This window comes from Pseudophryne corroboree, chromosome 1 (assembly GCF_028390025.1).
Source record: "Pseudophryne corroboree isolate aPseCor3 chromosome 1, aPseCor3.hap2, whole genome shotgun sequence".
Lineage (NCBI taxonomy): Eukaryota > Metazoa > Chordata > Amphibia > Anura > Myobatrachidae > Pseudophryne > Pseudophryne corroboree.
This window is the reverse complement of record NC_086444.1, coordinates 376,586,728-376,612,214: the sequence shown is the minus strand read 5'-3', so window position 1 is coordinate 376,612,214 and position 25,487 is coordinate 376,586,728. Positions and strand designations below refer to the sequence as shown.

The 25,487-nt window shown below is 46.8% G+C and overlaps 1 protein-coding gene across 1 annotated transcript; it reads right to left on the bottom strand.

Annotated features, from left to right (window-relative positions):
* Positions 1–591: 591 nt before the first annotated feature.
* PLA2G1B (phospholipase A2 group IB) lies at positions 592–8,702 on the bottom strand. Its single transcript, XM_063913124.1, has 4 exons — positions 8,614–8,702; positions 7,185–7,344; positions 1,181–1,308; positions 592–784 (listed from the first exon to the last, which is right to left on the bottom strand). Exons 1-4 carry the CDS (start codon positions 8,645–8,647, stop codon positions 666–668), a joined length of 441 nt encoding a protein of 146 aa, XP_063769194.1. The 5' UTR covers positions 8,648–8,702; the 3' UTR covers positions 592–665.
* Positions 8,703–25,487: the final 16,785 nt, after the last annotated feature.

The window sequence follows — 25,487 nt, the reverse complement described above, 5'->3', positions numbered from 1 at the left end:
TTCTGAACCCTAATAATTATTTCAGTGTCCTGTCCCCTGATGCAACAATGTTTATATACCCTGTACTTGTCCTACATTGTCTTGTACTGTAATGGCCGATACACACTATGCAGTATTGTCCACAATCTGAATGATATTGTTCAGTCCTAAATGATATTGCATAATGTGTAGGCATGATCCAACGTACGATGTGCGCTCCCGCGGGTAGCATGCAACGTCGTACGTCGGACTGCATGCAGTCTTGAGGAGGCCATATTGTGTGGGTTTAAACTCCAGTGATGACTTTGTTTCTAGACATCGTTTGTAGTGTGTACACACAAATCCAAATCTGATATGATATATTATACAATATCATACGATATTGTATCATATGGGATCACATAATGTGTACATAGCATCAGTCGTTTTCTTGTCTTGCTCATTTGTTTATGTATTCTGTTAGGTGCTGCAGAACCTTTGTGCGCCATATAAATAAACAACAATAATAGTAATAATGAGAAAATGTGTACAGTAGTTGTGCCATTAAGGTTGAGAAGCCATGCTTCACAGTAATACAAAATGTACAAGAAACAATATAACAGGTCCACACACTTGCACATATACCGCTATGTTTATTACTTGATCTCAGTTCGGATGATATCATACAGAATATCAGAGGAGACAACTTAGCAGTTTTTGTTTTTGTCAAGGTCTTTGTAGCCTGGGTTGTATGGTGATCTGGAGAAGCAGACGGCAGCAGCGCGGTCACAATTGCAGATAAACTGAGCACAGGCATCACTATAAGCTGTCGAGAGACAAACAGACTGTCACATTCAGGGTAAGCCAGTTCATTTATGGTGTAAAGATAAATTGTATCAAATAGGTGATGACATTATTTACATAATGTGTGTGTGTGTGTGTGTGTGTGTGTGTGTGTGTGTGTGTGTGTGTGTGTGTGTGTGTGTGTGTGTGTGTGTGTGTGTGTCTGTGAATGGGCGTGTTCGTGTTTGTAGGCTTGTTTCTCTGTTAATGTATATTTTCCCACCAGATGGAGGAAGGCTGGACAAGGCATTCATTTTGGTGTACTATAATAGAGCATCTTATTCAGTAACTATACAATGCAGACATTTTACATAAAGGGTCAGTAGCTGCAAAACAAGAAGTAGCTGATTTTATAATTGCCGTATATGTGAGTACTTACATGTACAGGTGATACTTGTTCCAGAACAGGTGTATTGGTAACTCCTGGTATATGGGTTATCTACTAGCCCACCACAGCTGGAGAGTGCCATGGCTTGGGAGTAGCAGTTATCATGGACCTCGCAGCATCTGTATGGACAATAATGGTAGCTGCATATCAGCTGAGAGAATGGACTGACTACAGATATTATATAAAGGAACATTTTTGTAGACATAACATCTAAAGTAAAATCAAAGGGCAATTAATTGTATCACTCACACAGATAAATGATCTATTGCCAGTGGTGTCAAAGGGGATTTGTACTAATTACCCAGGCCCGGGGCTGTTGGAGGTGCCCGACTTTTTTCACAGGTTTTGTGGGGGGGGGGGGGGGGGGGGTTAAAATAAAGGTGGCGTGGCCACACCTCCGTGTTAGGTCACACCTAAGTGTAGGAGGTATATGGCCCTGTCTGTAGTTCTTATTGTGGATAGTCTGTCAGTTGGTTAGTCTTCTTTTGATCATCTCCAGGTATTACAGTCACAACTGCTGTCACAGTATTTTTAACAACTGTTGTATGAGTTAACGTAGGGCTTCTACATTTAGGTGTGTGATAAAACTGACCACAAGTGGACACAGAGCCGGCCCTAACCAATATGATGCCTTAGGCAAGATTTTGGCTGATGCCCCCTAGCACCACCGCTGGTTCCGCCTTTGACCTTGCACCTCTTTCCCAGCACCATCACCTCTCACCCATAGCAGTCCTTATTTTGGTGTTTGTATCCCCCTATATTTTACATAGGAACAGTTTGCACATTTGGCACACAGCCCAAAAAGGGGTGTGTTTTTGTTGGCAAGGGGCATGGCTACACAATTGTAACCCCAATTACGCCACACAGTACTACAACTTTATTCACATTTGATCATGCGATAGTGTCCATAATTCATGTTACATCTCACAGTAGTATCACTTTACCTTATAAACGTTACTCCTCACAGTAGAGACCCTTATTCACATTACATCACTCTAAATTGCTCCTTATTCACATTACACCACACCCAATTGCTCTTTATTCACATTAGATGACACAGTAGTGCCCTTTCTATGCACAACGCCACATAGTAGAGTACCTTATACACATAATGCCACACATTAGTAATGCATTTATACACTTAATTCCACACAGTAATGCACAGTATTACTGTCCTTATAAACATAATGCACCTTACACATTATGACAACCTTTATTAATGCCCTTTTACACATAATGTCCCTTACATATATGCCACACATTATTAATGCCCTTATACACATAATGACACACATAGTGCCCCCTACACATTTGCTGCACATTATTAGTGCCCCTATACACATAATGACACACCAACAGTAGTACCCTGTTACACATATGCCGCACATTATTAATGCCCTTATACACATAATGACACACATAGTGCCCCTTACACATATGTTGCACATTATTAATGCATTTTTACATGACACACATAATGCTCCTTACACATATTCCGAACACTACTGCACAACCAACCCACTCATATGCACACAGCACTCACACTGCCACTAACACTGTGACCTCTGCCTCTGCTTGGATACAGATGTGTCCTCATAAATCTTGCCTCATTGCTAACGTCGGGCACCTTTTTTATGAAAATGCATCTTATTTGCATTGCTATGTGGCTTGGGTGCACAAGTAGATTCTGCTGATTAAAATGATGTGCAGCATGCCTATATATTGTGTGAGACTGTGGCTGTATCTGCATAAGAAATGCTATAAACAGAATATAGGCATGCCCAGTGGCGGATCCAGGGGGGGGGGGGGGGGGCACCCAGGCACGTGCCCCCCCCCCTGTCATTTAGAAGGAAGATTTCTTTTTAACTTTCATTTTAGCTGCACCTCCCATGTGCAGCTATGATTGCCCAGAGCCATACCCATACGCGCACGCAGGGAGGGGGTTTCAGAGTACCTAGAAACCCTCCCTGGCCTCCGATCCATCATCGCTGCCGTCCAATTTTTTTTTTTTTAACGAGGAGAAGCTTTTTAAGCAGCTCCCTGCTCCTTACACTGTCCGAGTGGGGTGGTCTTCAGTATGCCGGCGGTCGGGCTCCCGGCGACCAGCATACCGGCGCTGGGAGCCCGACAGCCGGCATACCGACACTTATTCTCCCTCGTGGGGGTCCACGACCCCCCTGGAGGGAGAATAAAATAGTGTGGCGCGCGTAGCGTGGCGAGCGCAGCGAGCCCACAAGGGGCTCATTTGCGCTCGCCACACTGTCGGTAAGCCGGCGGCCGGCCTCCCGGCGCCGGTATGCTGGTCGCCGGGAGGCCGGCCGCCGGCAGATCGTAGTGAACCCGTCCGAGTGACAGTGAGAACCTGGCTGCTGCTGCTGGTGGTGGCTGCCTGTAGGGGGAGCTGCAGCGGAAGCACTCAGCTCCTCTCAGGCAGTTCAAGGGGCCATGAGACAGAGCTACGTGAGGCAGTGGCTGCTGTCTTCGGCTCCCATTGTAGTTTGTGAGTAGTATAAGGTGAGGAGGGGGTTCCGTTTACTGTTAATGAGTGTGTGTATTGCTATGTAAATGTATAGTGTGTGTGTGTGTGTGTGTGTGTGTGTGTAACTATGTATATATGCTGTATGCATGTGTACTGTGTGTGCATGTATAGTGTGTGTGTGTGTGTGTGTGTGTGTGTGTGTGTGTATGTATGTACAGTATGCTGTGTGCATGTATAGTGTGTGTGTATGCTGTGTGCATATATACTGTGTATATGTATGTATAGTGTGTGTATGTATAGTATGCTGTGTGCATGTATACTGTGTGTGTGTATGATGTGTGCATGTAAACTGTGTACGCATGTATGCTGTGTACAGTATGTGTGTGTATGTCTATGTACAGATGTTCTGTGTGTGTATGTATGTATGTGTATATATATATATATATATATATATGTGTATACATACACACACACACACACACACACAGCTTGTGCAGTGTGCTGGCTGCTCAATTACAAACACACATACGTACGGAACCCCCCCCCCCCCATGAAAATCCTGCGTTTGCCACTGATACCATACAGTAACAGGGTGCGTAGTCAGCTGTGTTAGCGTGCATTGCCTCCGTGTCCCTTACAGCAGCGCCAGTCCCGGCTCCCGGCAACGTCGCACATCTGCTGTAATTAGGATGCGACACTGCCACAGCCTGACAGGGGAGCCGGGAGAAGAAAGCAGGCTTTGCTGCTGTGAGGTGGGTGGACGTCAGAGGACAGGTAGATGCTGAAAACAGGACGGGGGACAGAGGGCATAGGCGTCGGAACGGGGGGGGGGGGGGGGGGAGGCCAGCTTGACCCCCCCACAAACATGATGCGTCGCCCCTTTCTGTACTAGCCGGCTGTCTCTCAATTGGTGATGTATTACTGGGAGGAGGCATGGCTGTGGGCCACGCCTTCTCCCAGTAATGCATCACCATTCAGGAGACAGCTGGGTATTACAGAAGAGGGGACACCGCACCCTGCTTTGGATGCCGCCCACGGGGATGCAGAGGTAAGCGCCTCCCGCACTGAAGGAGAGCGACCAGCACCACAGCGGAAGCGGAGGGGAGGGAGGGGGGGGGGGTGTTTGAAGGAGAGGAGATCGGCACCACAGCAGGGGCGCCAGAATGAAATTCAAACTTGCCCCCCCCCCCAGCGTGAAATCATTCTGACGCCCCTGACAGAGGGCACTATATTAAAAACACACTGGCAGGAGCTGAGGGGTATATAACAAAAAACAGAAAAGGAGGAGCACTATAAGAAAAAACAAAAGCAGGTGGACCACTCCAACAAAAATGGGGACTATAACAAAATAATTACAGAAAGGGACGCTGTAACTAAAAACACACTTGCCCTGTCCCCTACCAGACCTGTCCCCGCACACTTGCCCTGTCCCCGCACACTCACCCTGTCCCGTACCAGGCCTGTCCCTGCACACTTGCCCTGTCCCCTACCAGGCCTGTCCCCGCACACTCACCCTGTCCCCGCACACTCACCCTGTCCCCTACCAGGCCTGTCCCCGCACATCGCCTTGTCCCCTACCAGGCCTGTCCCTGCTCACTCACTGTCCCCGCACTCTCATCCTGTCACCCACTGCCCTAGTACTCCATGCCCCCAGCGTGATGAAGACGAGGGCGTGACGCATGGGTATGGCATTCTCTGTGAGGCCAAACCCCTTGTTACAATGCCACACCCTTTTCACAGGAGCACATGTGCCGAACCCCCCCTTCCTTCCCCTATTGTGGTGCCCCCCCTGTCATTTTGTTCTGGATCCACCCCTGGGCATGCCGCATATCATTTTAATCAGCAGAAGCTGCTGATGCCCCTATGCATATCAAATGCCCTAGGCAATTGCCTAGTTTGCCTATGCCTATGGCCGGCTCTGAGTGGACATATACTTTAAAGGGACATTCTTCCATTTTACCATGATTAGCAGGTGTACACTTAGGGAAGAGGAGTTCCTGTTAACTGAGGCTACTAAGGTCTCCTAGAAACACTGCCTGAATGCTTTGAGAAGACATTACTCAGTGTCAATGTGACTAGTGGGCAGGTTGCAAATAATAAGATGAAAGGATGCAGATTGAGTAAAGTGCAGATAGGACTAATTAAGCATGAAATATACTGGGATGCAGGAAGTAGAAGAATCGTGTACGGATATGAGAAATAAGGTGGTGCACTGCACCCAGCCCATAAAACTTACATTCTAAAAAGAAGGGGTAAAAGAGACAATAGGAGCCAGTAGGGATGATAGACTAAGGGGAACCGAGTGGTCATCTAGGGGGCAGTAATACAGCGGAAATTCCAGGGTGAGAAGGCTGAAGTAACAGTAGGCAGTATGTGAGGCAATGACAGATGCTAAAAGCTGGAAAAAATGATAAAACACACCAGACAGCAACAGGATAATCTACATATGGAGACACGATAAACACTGGGAGAATACAGATAAGTAAAATGAAATAAAGCTGAATATCAGAGGTAGACTGGATGAAGCAATAAGATGCTGATGGAGATATGGATCAGGATTAGTTATAGGATCTATTGAAGAGAAGGTGGTAAATCAGACACGGTATCATATGTCCCAAATGCATCCGGACAGTCCCGCTAATTGGACACTGTCCCGCAGCTCTGCAAAGCAGCCGGTGATCACGGAATAGATGCCGTGCGCATGCATCTATCAGTATAGGGAGGGTTAGCCGGGGGCTGCCCAGCTGCTCAGGGAGCACTAAGCCCCTCGCCCTCCACCCAAGGCCCTGCCCACCCGCCTGAAGCCTGACCCATTTTTGGGCGCCGCAGGTTCCGAATCCTCCAAGTCGAAAGTTGGGAGGTATGACTGTATGTCTGTTGATGAAGGCCAGAGTAATGGGAGGCCTTGATGATGATGATGATGAGGCCTTGGTGGCAGTGAGGACTGAATGGCAGAGGTAATATACTGACATTGAAGCCCAGGTGGAAAAAGGGCTAGTAAGGTGCAAAGGGTGAGAGGTGTATGGGCCAAGGTAGTATGGAGGCTTGTGTGCTTTAAATGCAGAAGGCAAAGGTGGCAAAGCTGAACTGGAGCTGGGACAAGGGGCAAACACAGGCCGGCATGTGCGAAAAGAGACCTGTTTGGGCGCACTTTTCACACCCAGAAATTTAGACCGGTTTAACTGCTTTACGCGGCTAGCGTAATAAAAACATTTGAATAGTGAATCAACATTTCATAGAAATCAATTGATTTGCACCCTATGTGTAAATTGCTAAATATTTGATAAATAGAAGTTGTTTTGGACAGATCTAAAAAAACAATACTGGTGATGGCTTGCAATATTGTCACCAACATATACTTGCATTTATTTTTCCACCATTTATTTTTCCTATGCACAGAAAACTGCATCATGTAGTATTAGAAGCGATGGTAGTGTACAAGAAACTAAAGCCCGTGTGATATACCAGTGCATATAGTCACCCTGTCTCACCCCTTGCATCCTAACATGTGCTCACCTGTCCAGAGCATCCTTGGGAGTCCCTTTTCCTCCTAGTCCGCAGTAACATCCATAATTATTATATTCTTTCAGGGGCTCGCTGTTCGGAATGGCACATTTGATCAAACTATGGAACTGCCAGAGTGCCCGATTGTGAGGCGAGGCATAGGTGCAGGTTACTAGGACAAAATGAAGAATACATTACTGTATGAAAGGAAGGGATGAAATGGGTAGTCCCTGTTGATTTATACGTGACATTTAATTTAGTATCAAGGCCATTTACAATACCATAGACACTGTAGCTTTGGAACAGCTGTGGATTAAAAATGTCCATTGCAACTGCATGGGCCTGCAAGCTACATAAATATTTTGTGCCTGATCACTAACTGACAGTGTCTCAGTTGTTGAATCATGGAACAGTTCCAATCAGCGGCAGCTCCATACCTGTCTGGCTGGGGGGTAAGCATCATGTCTCAGGCTGATTTCCTCCCTGCCCTCCTGGTGATTGACAGCTGATGTCACCAAGCGATGAAGCATACTGTAAGTCCGACACTGCTGGCAAACAGCCTTCATCTAGGGACTGCATCGGTGGCAGCCCCTAGAAGCCAAATAGGGATTGCATAATAGCAGGGAAGTGGCTGCCTATGGGAACCGCTCTCCGTGCTATTGCTGGCCGGACAAGGGAAGAAACCACCTCTTTTTTACGGCTGTGTGCTAAATCCACAAATGTTGAATTACAATCTACTATATACGCATATTTTACAAACATAGTATTACTAAAAGTTACACAGGCTCAGACTTTGCAAATCTATTCTGGTCCAAATGAAGTTGGTACAGTCACATTGTAGTTGTCCTGTTGTATAGCTACTGCACGCCACTGGTGACAGCACCCAGGCAGAAACACCTACTGTCATTTAGAATTCATTTTAAAACTAGCTAAAATATTGCAACAGACCCATACAGTGCTGTAGGGGAAATTTTAAGTTTACGAACATATTTAGTTTAGTAGGTGGACAATTTGTAGCTGAGCTCCAAATACAGTGTAAAAATAAAGCTGCCACATTATTTTTCTGCTATATGCAAAAGCAGACCATATGTTTCCTGCATGCAAAACCAAAAAACACCAAAATTGCAAGTCCAGCTTTTACATAGCAGGCAGCATATGTGGTCCAAGTTGACATTTGAACCCTCTGGTGTGTGAATCTCCTTGTCAGTTCCCCGCAGCTCCTGGACTGAGAAGATGCTTTCTGAGAGACTTACAGAAAAAAAGGAACATACATATTTGATATCACTGTTAGTAGCAGGCTATATTGAAACATTTACTGCTGTTGAATTGCTTTTATCATATATAAAACTATGGTAATCCAACCTCTATAGACGACACACGTGATAGTTGATAATATAAGACAGTAAAGGGATATTGTTCATCTCAATACTAGAAAACCTACCTGCAAGGAGAACAGCAAAGAAACGGAGCATCATGATGGCAAACTCAAATGCATGTTTAACCTCTCCCCTTTATATAGTAATACAACGACCTTCACAATTCAGGGACGTCAAGCGCTGAGAACTAAATGCTGCCAAGTGCACATTTTCTCACTTCAGACGTGACAGATAGATGGAATAGGACCTTGAACATGTTTTCTACCTTTACAAGAAGTTCTATATTTTAATAGAAAAGATATGGTAAAGTTTCCTGCCCACACAATCAGGGGTATATTTACTAAAATTCGTATTTTTCAGAATGAGGTTAAAGATCTAACACGAATGACATCGAAAATGTAATGTTGCAACTTTTTGAATTACTTACGACTAATTTACTAAGTTGTCGTATTTTTCTTTTTCGTATTTACCCATGTCGATGTCATTCGTAGTTTTTAAAGGTAGAATGCGGCCGATTTAGTGGTTTTGCGGCCATGTTATGTGTTTTTTTTTACGACTGCGTCACATTTTAGTCACGGCAGTGTTTCTCCGTTCCTGGCCGCGTTTTTTTACTAAGTTTCGTTTTTGTCACTCGTCCGTGATTGGTTTGATTCGTGATGGAGGAGTGTTTGTGCACATTACTATAAAAACGCCCCAAACCGTCTGCACCTCGTGGGTTTAGCTAGTGGAGAGGTGAGAGGAAGGTGTGTTAGGAGTTGGTGAGTTTTGTGGAGAATTTGGTGGATTTGTTGGTGATTTTTGCGATTGTTGAGTGCTGTACTGTGTGTGTAAGTAGTTTTGGAGCAGTTGGGCCACACAACAGGCACAACACTATGCCTGCCTGAACACCCACACCCAATACCTTGCCAGTCTGCCCCATCATCTTCCTCGCCTCAGTCGGAACTCAGGCAGACTGATAGTTCAGGTTGGCAGAATTGCCAATTCAATGGAGCAGATGAGGGCAGACAACAGTCAAATGCAAGCCAATTTAGTCAGAATCATGGATGAACAACAGCGGCAGCAACAAGCCCTCATACAAATAATACAACACAACCAACTGGTGAACGAAAACCTCTCCAGAATTATTGCCAGCAACACTGCCACAAATACCTAACTGACTGCAAGCATACACAACCTCAGCCAAAGCATTAATGTGTTGGCATCCCAACAAATCAGCTCAAGCTCCGGAACTACAACACCAAGCCAGACCCCAGTTACCTCCCCTGTTAGATGCTCCAGCAGAACACGGACCAACGAACCAGGTCAATCCTCTGCACCCAGCACACAAAAAAAAGAAAAAATGAAGGATGCATGAAATGGTTGTTAAAAAATAAAGTTTTTGGAATTGTTACACCAAAAATGCCTGTGTACAAGCAAAACATTTTTTAACACGCAATATGTGTATGGTTTAATGTGCTAATGAGTGACAGTGTAAGTTATTCAAATAACAGTATAACTGTAAAGAACAGTATAATTAACAAACACTAACGCTACACAAACAACATTCACACCTACAATACATTTTAAAAAAGTGGTTAGGCAAGGTTATTTATAACTAAATAATACTTACCGTTAATATAACGCAGAATCACTTCTTGCCTTACCTGCCTCCCTACATCTGTACTCACACTGTCACCAGATGTTTCTAACTCACCTACTTGCTGGCTGTTTTCTTCATCACCAACATGTGGCAGATGTTGACTCAAACACAGATTATGAAGAAAACAGCAGCAGAACACAATCCTAGTCACCTTTGACGGACTATACAACAAAAGCCCAGCAGACTTATCAAGACACCGAAACCTAGATTTCAGCACCCCAAAACATCTTTCTATCACATTCCGCGTAGACTTATGTGCATTATTATAATTGTGTTCAGCAGGAGAATCAGGTTGGGACAATGGAGTAAGGAGCCAAGAGTAGCAGCCATAACCACCATCACCTGAAATACAGATATAGCCAACATTAGGACATGTGGATTATGGTAAAACACATACAAAAATCAGGAGTTTGAAGTTACCACACATACACACAACACACTTGTAACATACCCAGCAGCCAGCCATCAGGCATTTGTCCGTCCTCAAACTTATCGAACAGTGATGACTGACTGAGGATGAAGGAGTCATGGCAGCCGCCAGGGTAACCTGCAACCACACTCATAATTTTGAGATTTGCATCACAAACCACTTGGACATTAGTGGATTGGCGAAAATGTCTATTTGTGAAAACATATTGCCTGCCCCTAGGTGGTCTCAGCTCAACGTGTGTGCAATCTATGGCACCCAGCACATTGGGCATGCCAGCAAGCTCATAGAAAGCTACCCTGACTGCATGCCACTGCGACTCCTGGGTAGGGAAGCAGATAGAGGCATCTATATGGGGTTCCAACACATCCAAAACCTAAGTGGACATTACAAAATATAAGGTGAGTGTCATGATCTGTAATCAATACAATACTGTGTTATAACACATAACAGAAGCATCACTTAGACATAGACGTGTATGTATGTTTCAACTCACCTGATTTAAATATTTTGAAAAGGTGGGCTGGGCGATACCAATTACATCGCCTGTCACAGCCTGGAAGCTCCCAGTAGCCATAAAGTGCAACACAGCCAGGAGTTTGTGCAGGCCTGAGACAGAGCGAGAGCGTGCTGTCTCAGGGTCTAGGTCCAGTTTGACAAGGTCATACAGACGGAAAATGTTGCTTCTATTTAGCCGAAACATCTGTATGACCCTATCATCGGACAATGCGTTTAAGTTTAAACGACCCCTAAAAAAACGAGGCCTGCGCAGCCTCCGCGGCACCTGTACAACCTGCTGACCATGTTGACTTACCTGGCCCTGATTTATTGTCGCCTCATGGAGCAGTCTCAGGTATCCCCCAGCAAACAATAAATCTGTACTACACACGACAGCAGCCATTTCAGAGTGAGAGCTGGTCAAAATGTGCTTGGGACCCTTTTAAAGGGCCAAAAAATCAGGTGTGACTAATGGATAATTGAATACACATGTAAACACGCTTATCAAAAGCAGGTCTACTTTTTTTTAGGACTTTTTTACGATTTGTTTTTTTTCACGGCCGCAAATGCATTTTCACGGTACAGATTACAAATACGAATGGTTAGTAAATGACCGCGAACCATACCTAAACAGCCGCGTTTGACCGAAGGTGTATTCAATCGTATTTTTTCCTTTGGACTTCCAAAAAAATACGAATGCCCTCATCACTGCCGTGATTTCAGTTTAGTAAATTCCCGAGATGACACTTTGAAGAAAAAACACCATCTCGGTCAAAATCGGGACCTTAGTAAATATACCCCTCAGTCTCTTGTATAACGACTCTTCAATGTCAGTATAGGGCACATTATATGGAACACATGCTTTACACAACACACAATATCGGCACCACGCTTTGAGAACCTATTTATGGCTTGTTGGGAGAAAAAATAAACCATTGCAGTTATTGACCAATTCTACAATGGCCACTGGATTATCAGATGATAGCGAAAAACTTTTAATGCATAGTTGCCTACCCTCCCTCATTCTGCAGGAGACTTCCTGAAATAGCAGCAATCTCCCTCACTCCCTGAATAGATCAGTGGCGTGCAGTGAGGTCAGTGGCTGGTGAGGCACTACAGCCATAATGTCCGCCAAATCCTGCCGATGACCCCTACCGCCACCAAGCCAATGCCCGCTACTGCCTCTGAGCCGATGCCCGCTGCCACCACCAATGGCTTACAAACTCGTCCACCATCAACTGACCCAGCCCTCCGCCACTAATTTGCATCTCAGTCCAATGCCGCCAATGCCCGCTGCCTGCCTGCTCATCATACTTGTGATATATTGTACATTTTTATAGAAAAAAAAATAGTGTTTGGGACTGGGAAGGGAGTGGGAGGAGGACATGAATGCAATTTTGTTGTCCAGGGCTTCCATTAACTTAACGGAGAAGGATCTGAATGGGTTCAAAAATGTAAAAAAAAATGCGTGAGGTCCCCCCTCCTAAGTATAATCAGCCTCGGGCTCTTTGAGCCGGTCCTGGTTGTTTACATACTGGGAAAAAATTGGACAGGGGTTCCCCGTATTTAGACAACCAGCACCGGGCTCTTAGTCTGGTCCTGGTTCCAAAAATACGGGGGACAAAAGATGTAGGGGTCCCCCGTATTTTTAAAACCAGCACCGGGCTCCACTAGCCAGGGACATAATGCCACAGCCGGGGGACACATTTATGTAGGACCCTGCGGCCGTGGCATTACCCCCCCTCCCAACTAGTCACCCCTGGCCGGGGTTCCCTGGAGGAGTGGGGACCCCTTAAATCAAGGGGTCACCCCCCCTCCAGGCACCCAAGGGCCAGGGGTGAAGCCCGAGGCTGTCCCCCCCATCCGTGGGCGGTGGATGGGAGGCTAATAGCCATGTGTGTAAAAAAAAAAATATTGTTTTTTGTTGTGGAACTACAAGGCCCAGCAAGCCTCCCCGCTTGCTGGTACTTGGAGAACCTCAAGTACCAGCATTCGGGGAAATAACGGGCCCGCTGGTACCTGTAGTTCTACAACAACAAAAATACCCAAATAAAAACACAACTCGCACACCGTGACAGTAAAAATTTATTAAAACACACTTACACACTCACACATACTTACCTACATCCCATGCCGATCACGTCCACTTGACCAGTAGAATCCAATAGGGGTACCTGTAAAAATGAGAGACAGATTACTTACCTACATCCCACGCCGATCACGTCCACTTGTCCAGTATAAACCAATAGGGTAGGGGGACCTGTAAAAATGAAAATTATACTTACAAACTTCAATCCACAGGAGGAGAGAGAGAGAGGGAGAGAGAGAGAGAGGGAGGGTAGGGGGGGAGAGAGAGAGAGAGAGAGAGAGGGGGGGGGATAGATAGAGAGAGAGAGAGAGAGAGAGACTAACCTGCTGCTGCTGCTGCTGGGGAGAGCCGCACACACTGCAGGGCCACGCCAGGAGGACGGAGGGAGAGCCGCACGGGGGACAGCCGCACAACGCCGCTCCTGTCAGCGGCAGAGGAGGATGGGGGGGCGCACACTGCAGACGCCACTCACCACTGGGACCCGCCGCCTCCAGCGCCGCATGTGGGTGATTGGACCAGTACTGGATCCGCTGTCCAATCACAGGTGCCTCACTGACATGGGGGTGGTGTCCCTGTCAGCGAGGCACTTGTAGAAGTGCCGCTTTCCCCATCAGTTTTGAATGGGCTTTTACAGCCCAGTGCTTGGCTCCGCCCCCTGCTCTGTCCCGTTTCCATTATGTATGGGAGGCACTGCTATCAGGGAGGGAAAAAAATCAGAGATACATGCATTCAAATGGGCTCATCAGAGCCATTTCCCTGCATTGGTTATAAGGCACAATGATCCCTATGACTACATGCATTTTAAATAAGGTTTCGCGTGGCCACTTGCAGTATATGGAACCTCTTGTAGAACACAATACACAAACAAATTCTGCAAAATATCAGTGTCTTTTCTTCATCAAATAGATCTTACTAACTTTGGGGCTCAATTACATTTGGGTGTAAATAATTTTCATGACACACCTCTCAGATGTAGCAGTACACATCCACACTGATAGCTGTTACTTTCTCAATCTCCCTGAAATGCTTTTTCAAAAATAGGCAAGTATGTTTTAAAGTTGACACCAATATTATGTAGATTTGGAGAGGAGGATTGAGGAGGATTGAGGAGGGGAATATACAACACTAGCATCCTCATTAAGCGGCCCATTTATCATTAAGATTTGCAGCATATTCGCCAAAAACAGATGTTTTCAGGGGATACCCGCTAATATTATGTATCTTCTGCATGTATGAAGGAGAGACCGCAGCGGATATCTGCGGCAGTCACAGCCCCCATAGGTTTCTTTGGGGGATGCAAGGCTGCCATATTTGCTTTCCGGAGTTTGGTCCCGCAGCTAACACCTCTGAAGATGGCGTTGTGCTGCAGTAGCTTATGCATAAGCATCTAATGGGCCCGATTCAGATCTGATCGCTGCTGTGCATTTTCACAGCGGGCGATTATCGATTGACTGCACATGCATATGTAACGCAATAGGCACGCACGTGGCCAAACAACAACAGGCATTGCCAAACAGCGACAAGCTGGTGCGAAAATGTAGAAAATGTGCTTCCTTGGAAGCAGCAGCGATGCAGAGATATGGTAATGCAGCAGGATGTGTCTGATATAAGTAGATGCCTCCTACATGCATTTGAGATCCAGTGCTGTGGCCTAGGACGCAGTATTACATAACCTACGACACCATTGGCTGGTTGCGTGACCCAAGGGGTCATGCAAGCTGGCTGTCGCAGTTCTTACCGAGAGGCCGGGAAATCTCTGTCTTCCAACGGAGACCCTGGAATCGGCACACAGCCAAATCAGAGGTGACACACCTCCATTTTGAAAAACGAAGGCCATCACGGCCCCTTCCCCACCCTAAAATGGCTGCAGACTGTTAATCTCTTGACGTCCGCACCCATAGTACGTCTGACGACACAGGACCCGTACTGCACATGCTCAAAGTACTGTGCCATCAGTACTTTGCACATATGTAGTGCAGCAGATCCTTTGGGATTTAGATCAGGCCCATGATGCTCTGAATCAATGGTCAAATACCATACTAAACACAGACTCTGTCTTAGCGACATCTCAATGAAACAATGGAAAGACCTCTTTCATATACTGTACTTTATTTGCTAACTCAGCTACTCCCTATATTCTGGTTCTAACTGGTATTTGGATCATAATGCTCAGTACCCACTCTGTGTTACGGACAACACCATGAATCACTGTCGTGTCTTCAAGGTCTTTTTGCCAATCTGTTACTATAACATGGTCTGCAAGGTCTGTGTAAAGACTCCTCAAAGTACGTGTAAAACTCCTCAGATACTAAAACTACCAGTATGCAGAAATCATTTTAACCCACTGGTAACAGGTGTCTATACACAAAGATGTATCACAGTAAGTTTCAAGACAGATCGCATCATAGCAATGCGCTATATCTTGAAGTTACCGAGTGATTCAGAAATCCTCACCCATCTTGTGGTGTACCACAAAATCAGCCTCCTCAGTGAGGCAGTGGATCAGTGCCATACCACATCTGTGTTCTGGTCCCTGGATACTGTGCGTGTGCCAGGTATGTCCAGTCACCTATCACATATGTTTAGATGAAACTGTTTCTCCAACAGTATGTGCTACTAGATGTGTGCCTGTGGCCATGAATGACAAAGTGATAGTGGAGTTAAATTGTATGACAGCATTGGGCATCATTGCTCCAGGGGTAGAAGTCACCCTGTGGGAGTCGGCTATGGTTGCTGCAGTAAAAAAGATGGTTTGCACTGACCCTGTGCATCACCCCCTTAGAACTGCAGAGGAAGTAATAGCTGAAATGCCAAGTGCAAAGATATTGGTCACTCTAGAAAAATGGATGTTGATAGATCACACTGGACAAGGAATCATCCATGCTCAGCACGTTCATGACACCTATAGGCAGATACACCTTCCTCTGAAAGCCCCATAGCTTATGCACTGGTACTGAAGAATTCCAATATTGCATGGATTATCTCTTCAAGGGATACCCTTGTGATATAATTGTGGATGACATCCTCATTTGGGGTCGCATAATGGTAGAACACGCCATGTGTCCCCGCAAGGTCCTCCAAAGAATCAACATGCAGTTAGACCCTTCTGAGGAAGTTGTAGGATATTATCACAATGAAACGCATTAAGAACACTTTAGATTTCTTTTGACCTCCAACTTTCATGTATCCGGATCAGCGTACTGTGTTTGCCATCTTTCAACTTTACCCACCGACATCAACTGAACAAATTGTAAGTCTTGCTAAGATAATTGGACACGCTTTCTTGTTTCTAGCAAGATGGTACTATTTCAATACCTTCTGGTTATTACTCCAGATTGCACAACTGAGACCGCTTTACTTATTTGGAATGTGAATAGTTCATTATTTACTTTGAATTGATAATGGTCTCTCATTTAAGGTGTCATATAATATCGATAATATAGAATTTATTTTATTTACACAACCTTTACTATTTGTGTAGAAATAAAAATATTTCTCTTACGTCCTTGGGGATACTGGGAATCCATTTAGTACCATGGGGTATAGATGAGTCCACTAGGAGCCTTGGGCACTTGAAGAATCTGATAGTGTGCGCTGGCTCCTCCCTCTATGCCCCTTTAACCAGACTCAGTTTAGAAAATGTGCCCGGAGAAGAGGGTCACGTTGCTGGAAGCTCCTGAAGAGTTTTCTGCATTTATTTTATCTATTTGTTATTCTCAGGCAGGATTGGATGGCACCAGGCTGCCTGCTTCGTGTGACTTAAGGGGGAGGGGGGACGAACCAACCTCTTGAAGGGTTAATGGTCCCGTTCCCCGCTGACAGGACACTAGCTCCTGAGGGAACTATTCGCAAGCCCCACCACGGCGAACGTAAATTCCCGTAGCACCCCTAATAGAACCGGAAGAAAGAGTGGTGAGTACTGAGCCGGCGTCCCGGATAGCGGGTCGCCGGCCATTATGGCGGCATGGGGGTACGGAGACGAATGGCTTCTATATGGGGCGGCTGAGTCTCCAGACTCAGTACACAGTGCAGACGCACAGCTTCTGAGGGAGCGAACTGAGTCTCAGTACACTATATGTGTACACAGTATCCAGACTGGCATTACAGACTTAAAACGGGCTGACTCCAATTTAGGCATAAAATTACCTCAGACAGTATACAAAAGAGCGGGAAGACCGTGTGCCATTGAAGGGGCGGGTCTTCACTATGAGCGGATCCAGCAGCGCACCAGCGCCATTTTCCCTCTGCAGTGGACACAGACGCTGACTGACAGGGACGCGCAGCTCCTCCAGAGAGACTCCAGATTACCTCAGCGGTGCCCAGGGGTCATGTGTGTGTGTGTGTGTGTGTGTGTGTGCTGTCACTGTCACAGTATGTCAGACAATGAGTGTGTTTCATGTAAGGCACACTGTTCCTCTTCTTCAGGGGGTTCACTACTGTGCACTCAGTGCAGTGTACTTTCCCAGGTTGGCGGGGCAGAGCCAGTTTGGCTGGACTCCATTAAGGGAATGATTTCCAATATTTCTACTAAATTGTCCTGCAATGAGAAAGAGACGCAATACTTAAGACAATCGATGACTGAGTTTATGAAAAAAGACCCAAACCAGCATCTCAGTCCCCTGCCATTTGTCCACAAAAACGTACTTTGGCCCATATCATGCAATCTGACTCTGATGATGAAGGGTCAGACATGGAGGAGGGGAGGTGGACTCAGAGGTGGGGGAGGCTACTCACAGGGAATAGAGGCTCTCATAGAGGCTATCAGAGAAGTTCTGCATATCACTGATAAATCCTCAGCCATTTTTCCTATGTCAAAGGAACTAAATACCCTCTTTGAAGAACTGTGGGTTAATCCTGATACGAAATTTCAAATCCCTAAAAGGTTGCTCTCATCTTTTCCTTTTCCTCCTGAGGATAGGAAAAAAATTGAAAATCCACTGATAATGGATGCATCAGTATCCAGGCTGTCACGGAAAACTGCATTGCCTGTCCCGGGTGCAGCCTCCCTAAAAGACACGGCTGATCGTAGAATTGAGACTACACTCAAATCCTTGTATACAGCTGCAGGGGTGGCCCAGAGACCCACTGTAGCATGTGGGTGGAATACTAAGGCCATCGTCAAATGGTCGGATAACCTACTTGAGGGGTTAGATAAATTGCCTCAGGGGGAGATTATTTTACTCCTGCAACATGTACAGGACTCTGCAAACTTTATGATGAAACCATAAAAGAAATAGGCTTGCTTAATGCAGGCACCACTGCTATTGCAGTGTCAGCACGCAGAGGCTTATGGCTACGCCAGTGGACTGCTGACGCAGACTCCAGGAAAGGCGTGGAAGGCCTACCCTTCACAGGAGAGGCCTTATTTGGAGGTGAACTAGACAAATGGATCTCCACAGCTACTGCGGGTAAGTCCACATATCTTCCTTCTGCAGCTCCTCAAGCCAGGAAGGCCTACTCAGGGCCTAATCTACAGTCCTTTCGGACTTCCAAGTTTAAGGGCAAAACCAGAGGTTCTTCTACAGCCACCAGAGGCGCTAGAGGTAAACCACGAAAACCAGCAACTGCTGGTTCTCAGGAACAGAGCTCAAACTCTGCTTCCTGAAAGCCTTCAGCATGACGGTGGAATGAGATGCCTTGAAGACTGGCGGGTGGGAGCCCAACTAAAATTTTTCAGTCACATCTGGACAGGTTCGTGCCAGAATCCCTGGGTCATAGATCTTATTTCCCAGGGCTACAGACTGGAGTTTCAGGAGCTCCCACCTCACAGATTCTTAAAATCAGGCTTACCAGTTTCGCAAGAGGCAAGTATAACCTTACAAGACGCCATTCAAAAACTGGTACAGACTCAGGTCATTGTTCTAGTTCCAACTCATCTGCAAATCTAGGGGTATTATTCCAACTTGTTTGTAGTACCGAAACCGGACGGTTCAGTAAGACCGATTTTGAACCTTAAGTCGTTCAACCCGTACTTACGAGTGTTCAAATTCAAGATGGAGTCTCTGAGAGCGGTGATCTCAGGTCTGGAGGAGGGGGAATTCCTAGTGTTTCTGGATATCAACTATGCGTACCTTCACATTCCGATCTGGCGGCCTCATCAGGCTTATCTACGGTTTGCACTGCAGGACTGTCACTACCAGTTCCAGGCACTGCCATTTGATCTCTCCACGGCACCAGGAGTGTTCACCAAAGTGATGGCAGAGATGATGTTTCTACTCCGCAAACAGGGAGTGAACATAATTCCGTACCTGGACGATCTTCTGATAAAGGCACCGTCCAGGGAGCGATTGTTGGACAGCATTGGCCTCTCTGTAATCTGTTTTTTTTCTGTAAAGCATTGGCCTCTCAACCAGACTACTCCTGGATCACGGGTGAATTCTGAACTTACCAAAATCGCACCTGGAACCGACGCAGAGGCTTCTTTTCCTGGGTATGATACTGGACACAGAGTCTCAGAGAGTGTTCCTTCCCTTGGAGAAGGCTATGGTAATCCAATTGATGGTTCGGGCTGTCCTGAAGCCAACCCGGATCTTGGTGCATCTGTGCATTCGCCTTCTGAGGAAAATGGTGGCCTCTTACGAGGCGCTTCAGTACGGTCAGTTTCATGCGAGGCCCTTCCACCTGGATCTGTTGGATAAATGGTCCAGATCGCATCTTCACATGCTCCAGAGGATCTGTCTGTCGCCAAGAGCCAGAATCTCCCTTCTTTGGTGGCTACAGACTTCTCACCTCGTCAAAGGTCGGAGGTTTGGGATTCAGAATTGGATTAGGCTAATCACAGATGCAAGCCTCAGCGGTTGGGGAACAGTTACCCAGGGGGTGCAGTTTCAAGGAAGATGGTCAAGTCGGGAAGTCGTCCTTCCAATAAACATCTTGGAACTCAGGACAATCTACAACGCCCTTCTGCAGGCCTCATCTCTACTTCGGAATCAGGCCATTCAAGTCCAGTTGGACAATGTAACGGCAGTACCGTACATAAATCGACAGGGCGGAATGAAAGCAGAGCAGCAATGTGAGAGGTGTCAAGAATTATCCTCTGGGCGGAAAAACAGGCAGTGGCATTGTCGGCGGTCTTCATTCGGGAAGTAGGCAACTGGGAAGCAGACTTCCTCAGCAGACACGACCTGCACCCATGGGAGTGGGTCCTCCACCTGGAGGTGTTCCGGTGGTTGACACGTCGGTGGGGATATCCACAGATCGACATGATGGCCTCTCGACTCAACAAGAAGCTCAAGCTGTAATATTCCAGGTGGAGAGACCAACAAGCAGTGGCAGTAGATGCTCTGTCAACTCTGTGGGTCTACCAGCTGGTGTATGTGTTTCCTCCACTTCCTCTGATCCCAAGAATTCTACAGAGAACAAAAAAGGGCAAAGGCTCAAGCAATCCTCATTGCTCCGGACTGGCCTCGAAGGGCTTGGTGCGCGGATCTTCTCGAGATGCTGGTTGAAGATCCGTGGCCTCTACCTCTTTGCGAGGATCTTCTGCAACAGGGCCCGTTAGTCTATCAAGACTTACCCCGGCTACGTTTAACGGCATGGAATTTGAACGGCTGATTTTAGCCAGAGGAAGGATTCCTGACAAGGTCATCACGACTATGATCAAAGCCAGGAAGGGGGTAACGTCTAAACATTACCACCGTATTTGGAAGCAGCATGTCTTTTGGTGTGAGAGCAGACAATATTCTGCGGTGGAATTTCATCTGGGACGTCTCCTACTTTTTCTGCAGTCAGGAGTGGATGTGGGCCTACGTCTGGGCTCCATTAAAGTCTAGATTTCGGCCTTGTTTGTTTACTTTCAGAAACAATTGGCTTCTCTCCCTGAGGTTGAGATGTTCTTGAAAGGTGTTCTGCACATCCAGCCTCCCTTTGAGCCTCCCACGGCACCCTGGGATCTCAATTTGGTGCTGCAGTTCTTCCAATCGGACTGGTTTGAACCGTTACAGGAGGTTGATGTAAAGTACCTTACGTGGAATACCGTCACACTGTTGGCCTTGGCTTCAGAAAGATGTGTGTCGGAGCTAGGGGCATTGGGGGTAATTCTGAGTTGATCGCAGCAGCAAGTTTGTTAGCAATTGGGCAAAACCATGTGCACTGCAGGGGAGGCAGATGTAACATGTGCAGAGATAGTTAGATTTGGGTGGGTTATTTTGTTTCTGTGCAGGGTAAATACTGGCAGCTTTATTTTTACACTGCAATTAAATTGCAGATTGAACACACCACACCCAAATCTAACTCTCTCTGCACATGTTATATCTGCCTCCCCTGCAGTGCACATGGTTTTGCCCAACTGCTAACAAATATCCTGCTGCGATCAACTTGGAATTCCCCTCATTGTCTCACAAGAGTCCCTACTTAATTGTCCATGAGGAGAGAGCTGAACTCAGAACTCGTCAGCAATTTCTTCCTAAAGTGGTGTCCTCGTTTCACATCAACCAACTTCAAAGTTTTTGGATGTTGTGAGGGCTTTGAAGGTGTATGTAAAGAGAACAGCTCGTCACAGGAAATCCGACTCACTGTTCGTTCTCTATGATTCCAATAAAATTCAAAGCAGTCTATTGCACACTGGATCAGGCTCACTATCCAGCATGCTTATTCCACGGCAGGATTGCCGGTTCCAAAATCTGTACAGGCCCACTCTACTAGGTCGGTGGCTTCTTCTTGGGCGGCTGCTCGGGGTGTCTCGGCTTTACAGCTCTGCCGAGCAGCTACTTGGTCAGGTTCGAACACGTTTGCAAAGCTTTACAAGTTCGATACTTTGACCTCTGAGGACCTTCACTTTGGTCAGTCAGTTCTGCAGGAACCTTAGCACTCTCCTACCCGGTTTGGGAGCTTTGGTACTTCCCCATGGTACTAAATGGATTCCCAGTAGCACCAAGGACGTAAGAGAAAATAGGATTTTAATTACCTACCGGTGCTTCGTTCTTCCTGCACTGTTACTTAGTTAAGTATTCTGGTTGGTTCAGCTGTTGCTGTTCCTGGTTTCAAGTTTGGTTAGCATGGCTTTCCTCTTATTCTGTGTGTGCTGGTTCGTAATCTCACCACTTTCCTTATCTATCCTTCTCTCAAAGTATGTCCGTCTCTTCGGGCACAGTTTCCTAGATTGAGTCTGGTAGGAGGGGCATAGAGGGAGGAGCCAGCGCACACTATCAAATTCTTAAAGTGCCCAAGGCTCCTAGTGGGCCCGTCTGGATTCTCAGTATCCCCTATGGACTACGAGAAAAGGTTTTACCGTTAGGTAATTAAAATCCTATTATTTTAGCCAAGCCATGGCCCTCATTCCGAGTCGTTCGCTCGGTATTTTTCATCGCATCGCAGTGAAATTCCGCTTAGTGCGCATGCGCAATATTCGCACTGCGACTGCGCCAAGTATCTTTGCTATGAAGAAAGTATTTTTACTCACGGCTTTTTCATCGCTCCGGCGATCGTAATGTGATTGACAGGAAATGGGTGTTACTGGGCGGAAACACGGCGTTTTATGGGCGTGTGGCTGAAAACGCTACCGTTTCCGGAAAAAACGCAGGAGTGGCCGGAGAAACGGGGGAGTGGTTGGGCGAACGCTGGGTGTGTTTGTGACGTCAAACCAGGAACGACAAGCACTGAACTGATCGCACAGGCAGAGTAAGTGTGGAGCTACTCTAAAACTGCTAAGTAGTTTGTGATCGCAATATTGCGAATACATCGGTCGCAATTTTAAGATGCTAAGATACACTCCCAGTAGGCGGCGGCTTAGCGTGTGTAACTCTGCTAAATTCGCCTTGCGACCGATCAACTCGGAATGAGGGCCCATATTCCTTTTTATACCTATATTTATTTTCTTATTATTAATATACAGAATTTAACACTCAATTGATATATGGGAACAACTGTATATTGTTACCATTAGCGCTGTTCTTTTTTCTTTGGTGGACAAGTGTCTTTTTAGAATCATTCCCCGTATCTCTCCAGCTTCCTTCTGACACTCCAGCATTAGCCACGTTCTTTCTCCATCCCCAAAAACTTTCTGTCTCTCCAGCCCACTGTGTTCCTCTAGCCGCAACAATGTCCTTTCAGTCAGACCACACTGTGTCCCTCCAGACAGCTCCCAGTGTCCCTCCAGCCCTCACAGGGTCCTCCAGCCAGCTGCCACAGTGTCCCTCCAGCCTGCTGTTAGTGCCCCTCCAGTTATCTGCCAGTGTACCTTCAACTAGCTGCTTCAGTGTCCCTTCAGCCAGCCCTAGTGTCCCTTCAGCAAGCAACCAGTGATCTTCCAGCCAACCCCAGTGTCCCTCTAGGCAGCCCTCCGTATCCCTCACAGTGTCCCTCCTGTCAACCTCCACAGTGTCCCTCCAGCCAGCTATTGCAGTGTCCCTCCAGCCAGCTCTTGCTGCGCTCCTCCAGCCTGCCTCCACAGTGTCTCTCCATGCCCCCACTCTTATCTACTTTATGTCTTCTGGCTGGCTGTCGCAGCTCCTCTTCTGTCTTTCAGCGATGCGGTGTGGCGCTGCATGATTTCAAGACGCCACCTACTGCTGGCACCGGCGCAATAATGACAATAATCATCTGCTCTCCACATTAATAATTGTTAAAAGGCAACCCCTTTGTACTATGCGTGTGCCTATCTTGTCTTCCTTGTCAAAAGCTAAGTATATGGGAAATGAGGACCTACATAATTCGGGAAATAGGGATGAGGGTGATAAGCAGTGTGAAGAAATGTTTCAGCTGAAGCATTCACTTATACCCCTTTTCCACCTACGTACCGTGTCCGATCCGGGATGTTTAACACGGCTACAACCCGTGTCGGCTCCCCCGTTTCCACTACACTTCGACACGGGTTATTCCCGTGTCTGATCTGTTTCCACCTAACCCGGGTAAGCCTATTGCTGTGATTACAAATGGACTTTTTACTGTCTCATCAAGATGATGTCATCAAAAGGACCAAAAGGGAGGGGTGGGGCCTGCTCACAGCATTGCAGCAATGGACGCCGGTGCAATAGCTGTGCAATAAAAATATCTGTATGTACCCAGCGTGACTTCAGAGTGTTTTGTTTGCAAGCTGCCTCAATGCCTGCATGTGCCCAGCGTAGTGTTGTAGCTGCTGCAATAGATGTGCATCCGCGTTTGTTTGCTGCTGCGGTGCCTGCATGTGCCCAGCGTGTCTCCCAGGGATGACATCATCTTCCAGTGCCCCAGAAGCACCAATCAGCGTCTCAGAGCGTTACTCGGGTCTGAAAACACTTGTAATGACCGTTTCCACTGCACCGTTATCCGTGTCATTACCATGTTCTACCCAGGTAAATAGCCGGGTAGGATTCCCGGGTCACTCAACCCGTGTTGACCCGTTTCCACCTACTAAAAACCTGTGTCGATGCGCGCCCCCGTGCAAAAACACGGGTAAAAACAGCTAGTGGAAAAGGGGTGTTAGCAATACCACAACAGTGATTTGGGATGCTCAGAGGAAAGCTGCCTTCCTAAGGAGCGAACATCTAGAGCTGATAACAAGACTGAAGGAGCTCTCAGTTCGCTGTGATCAAAAAGAAAAAGATGCTGCCATATGTGAGAAGAAACTGGAGATGGAGAAGTCTAATTACAAACATGTGCAAACTTACAGAAAGTACTGCAGTATGGGGGTCATTCAGACCCGATCGCAGGCTGCATTTTTTCGCAGCCGTGCTATCGGGTCTGTACTGCGCAAGCATGTGACCGGCAATGCGCAGGTGCGTTGGCCGCCGTCGCCGGGCAGCGACGAATCAAATGAAGAAAGCGATCGCACCGGCGATTGCAACAAGATTGACAGGCAGAAGGCGTTCGTGGGCGGCAACTCACCGTTTTCTGGGAGTGTCCGGAAAAACGCAGTCGTGTCCGGCCGTTTCCTGGGAGCGTTCCTGACGTCAACAACATCCCGGATCGTGCTGTGCAGAAACTGCACAAACTTTTGTTTGTGCAGCTCTCTGCACAGCCGATCGCACCCCTGCACAGCGATTACTCCCTCCCCTGTAGGTGGCGAAAACCTGGTCGCAGCAGTGCAAAAAATAGCCTGCGTGCGACCAGGTCTGAATTAGGCCCTATGTCTTTAGTGTGATTAAAAAGCTCAATGGCTTTCTGGACGGGTCCTTAAATATCTTTCACATGCACCTAAAGTGCCACGCAAGCTGCCCTTCGCAGAGGTCAGGAAATCATCCCTGGCCTCTTCCCACACCCTAAACAGCAGCTACATACGTCCATTTTCACAAACGGACAGGGGCGGATCCAGTAGAAAATGATAGGGGGGGCACCATGGAAGGGGAAGTACATTTGCGTGCGGCTTCGG

What these genes read in the sequence shown, in the direction of transcription:
- PLA2G1B (XM_063913124.1), bottom strand. Translation starts at nt 8,647, where the DNA reads ATGATGCTCCGTTTCTTTGCTGTTCTCCTTGCAG. An exon ending in CCCAAGGATGCTCTGGACAG is followed by an intron (nt 1,309 to 7,184) that starts GTGAGCACATGT and finishes TTGTCCATACAG; the next exon opens with ATGCTGCGAGGTCCATGATA. An exon ending in AACAAGTATCACCTGTACAT is followed by an intron (nt 785 to 1,180) that starts GTAAGTACTCAC and finishes GTCTCTCGACAG; the next exon opens with CTTATAGTGATGCCTGTGCT.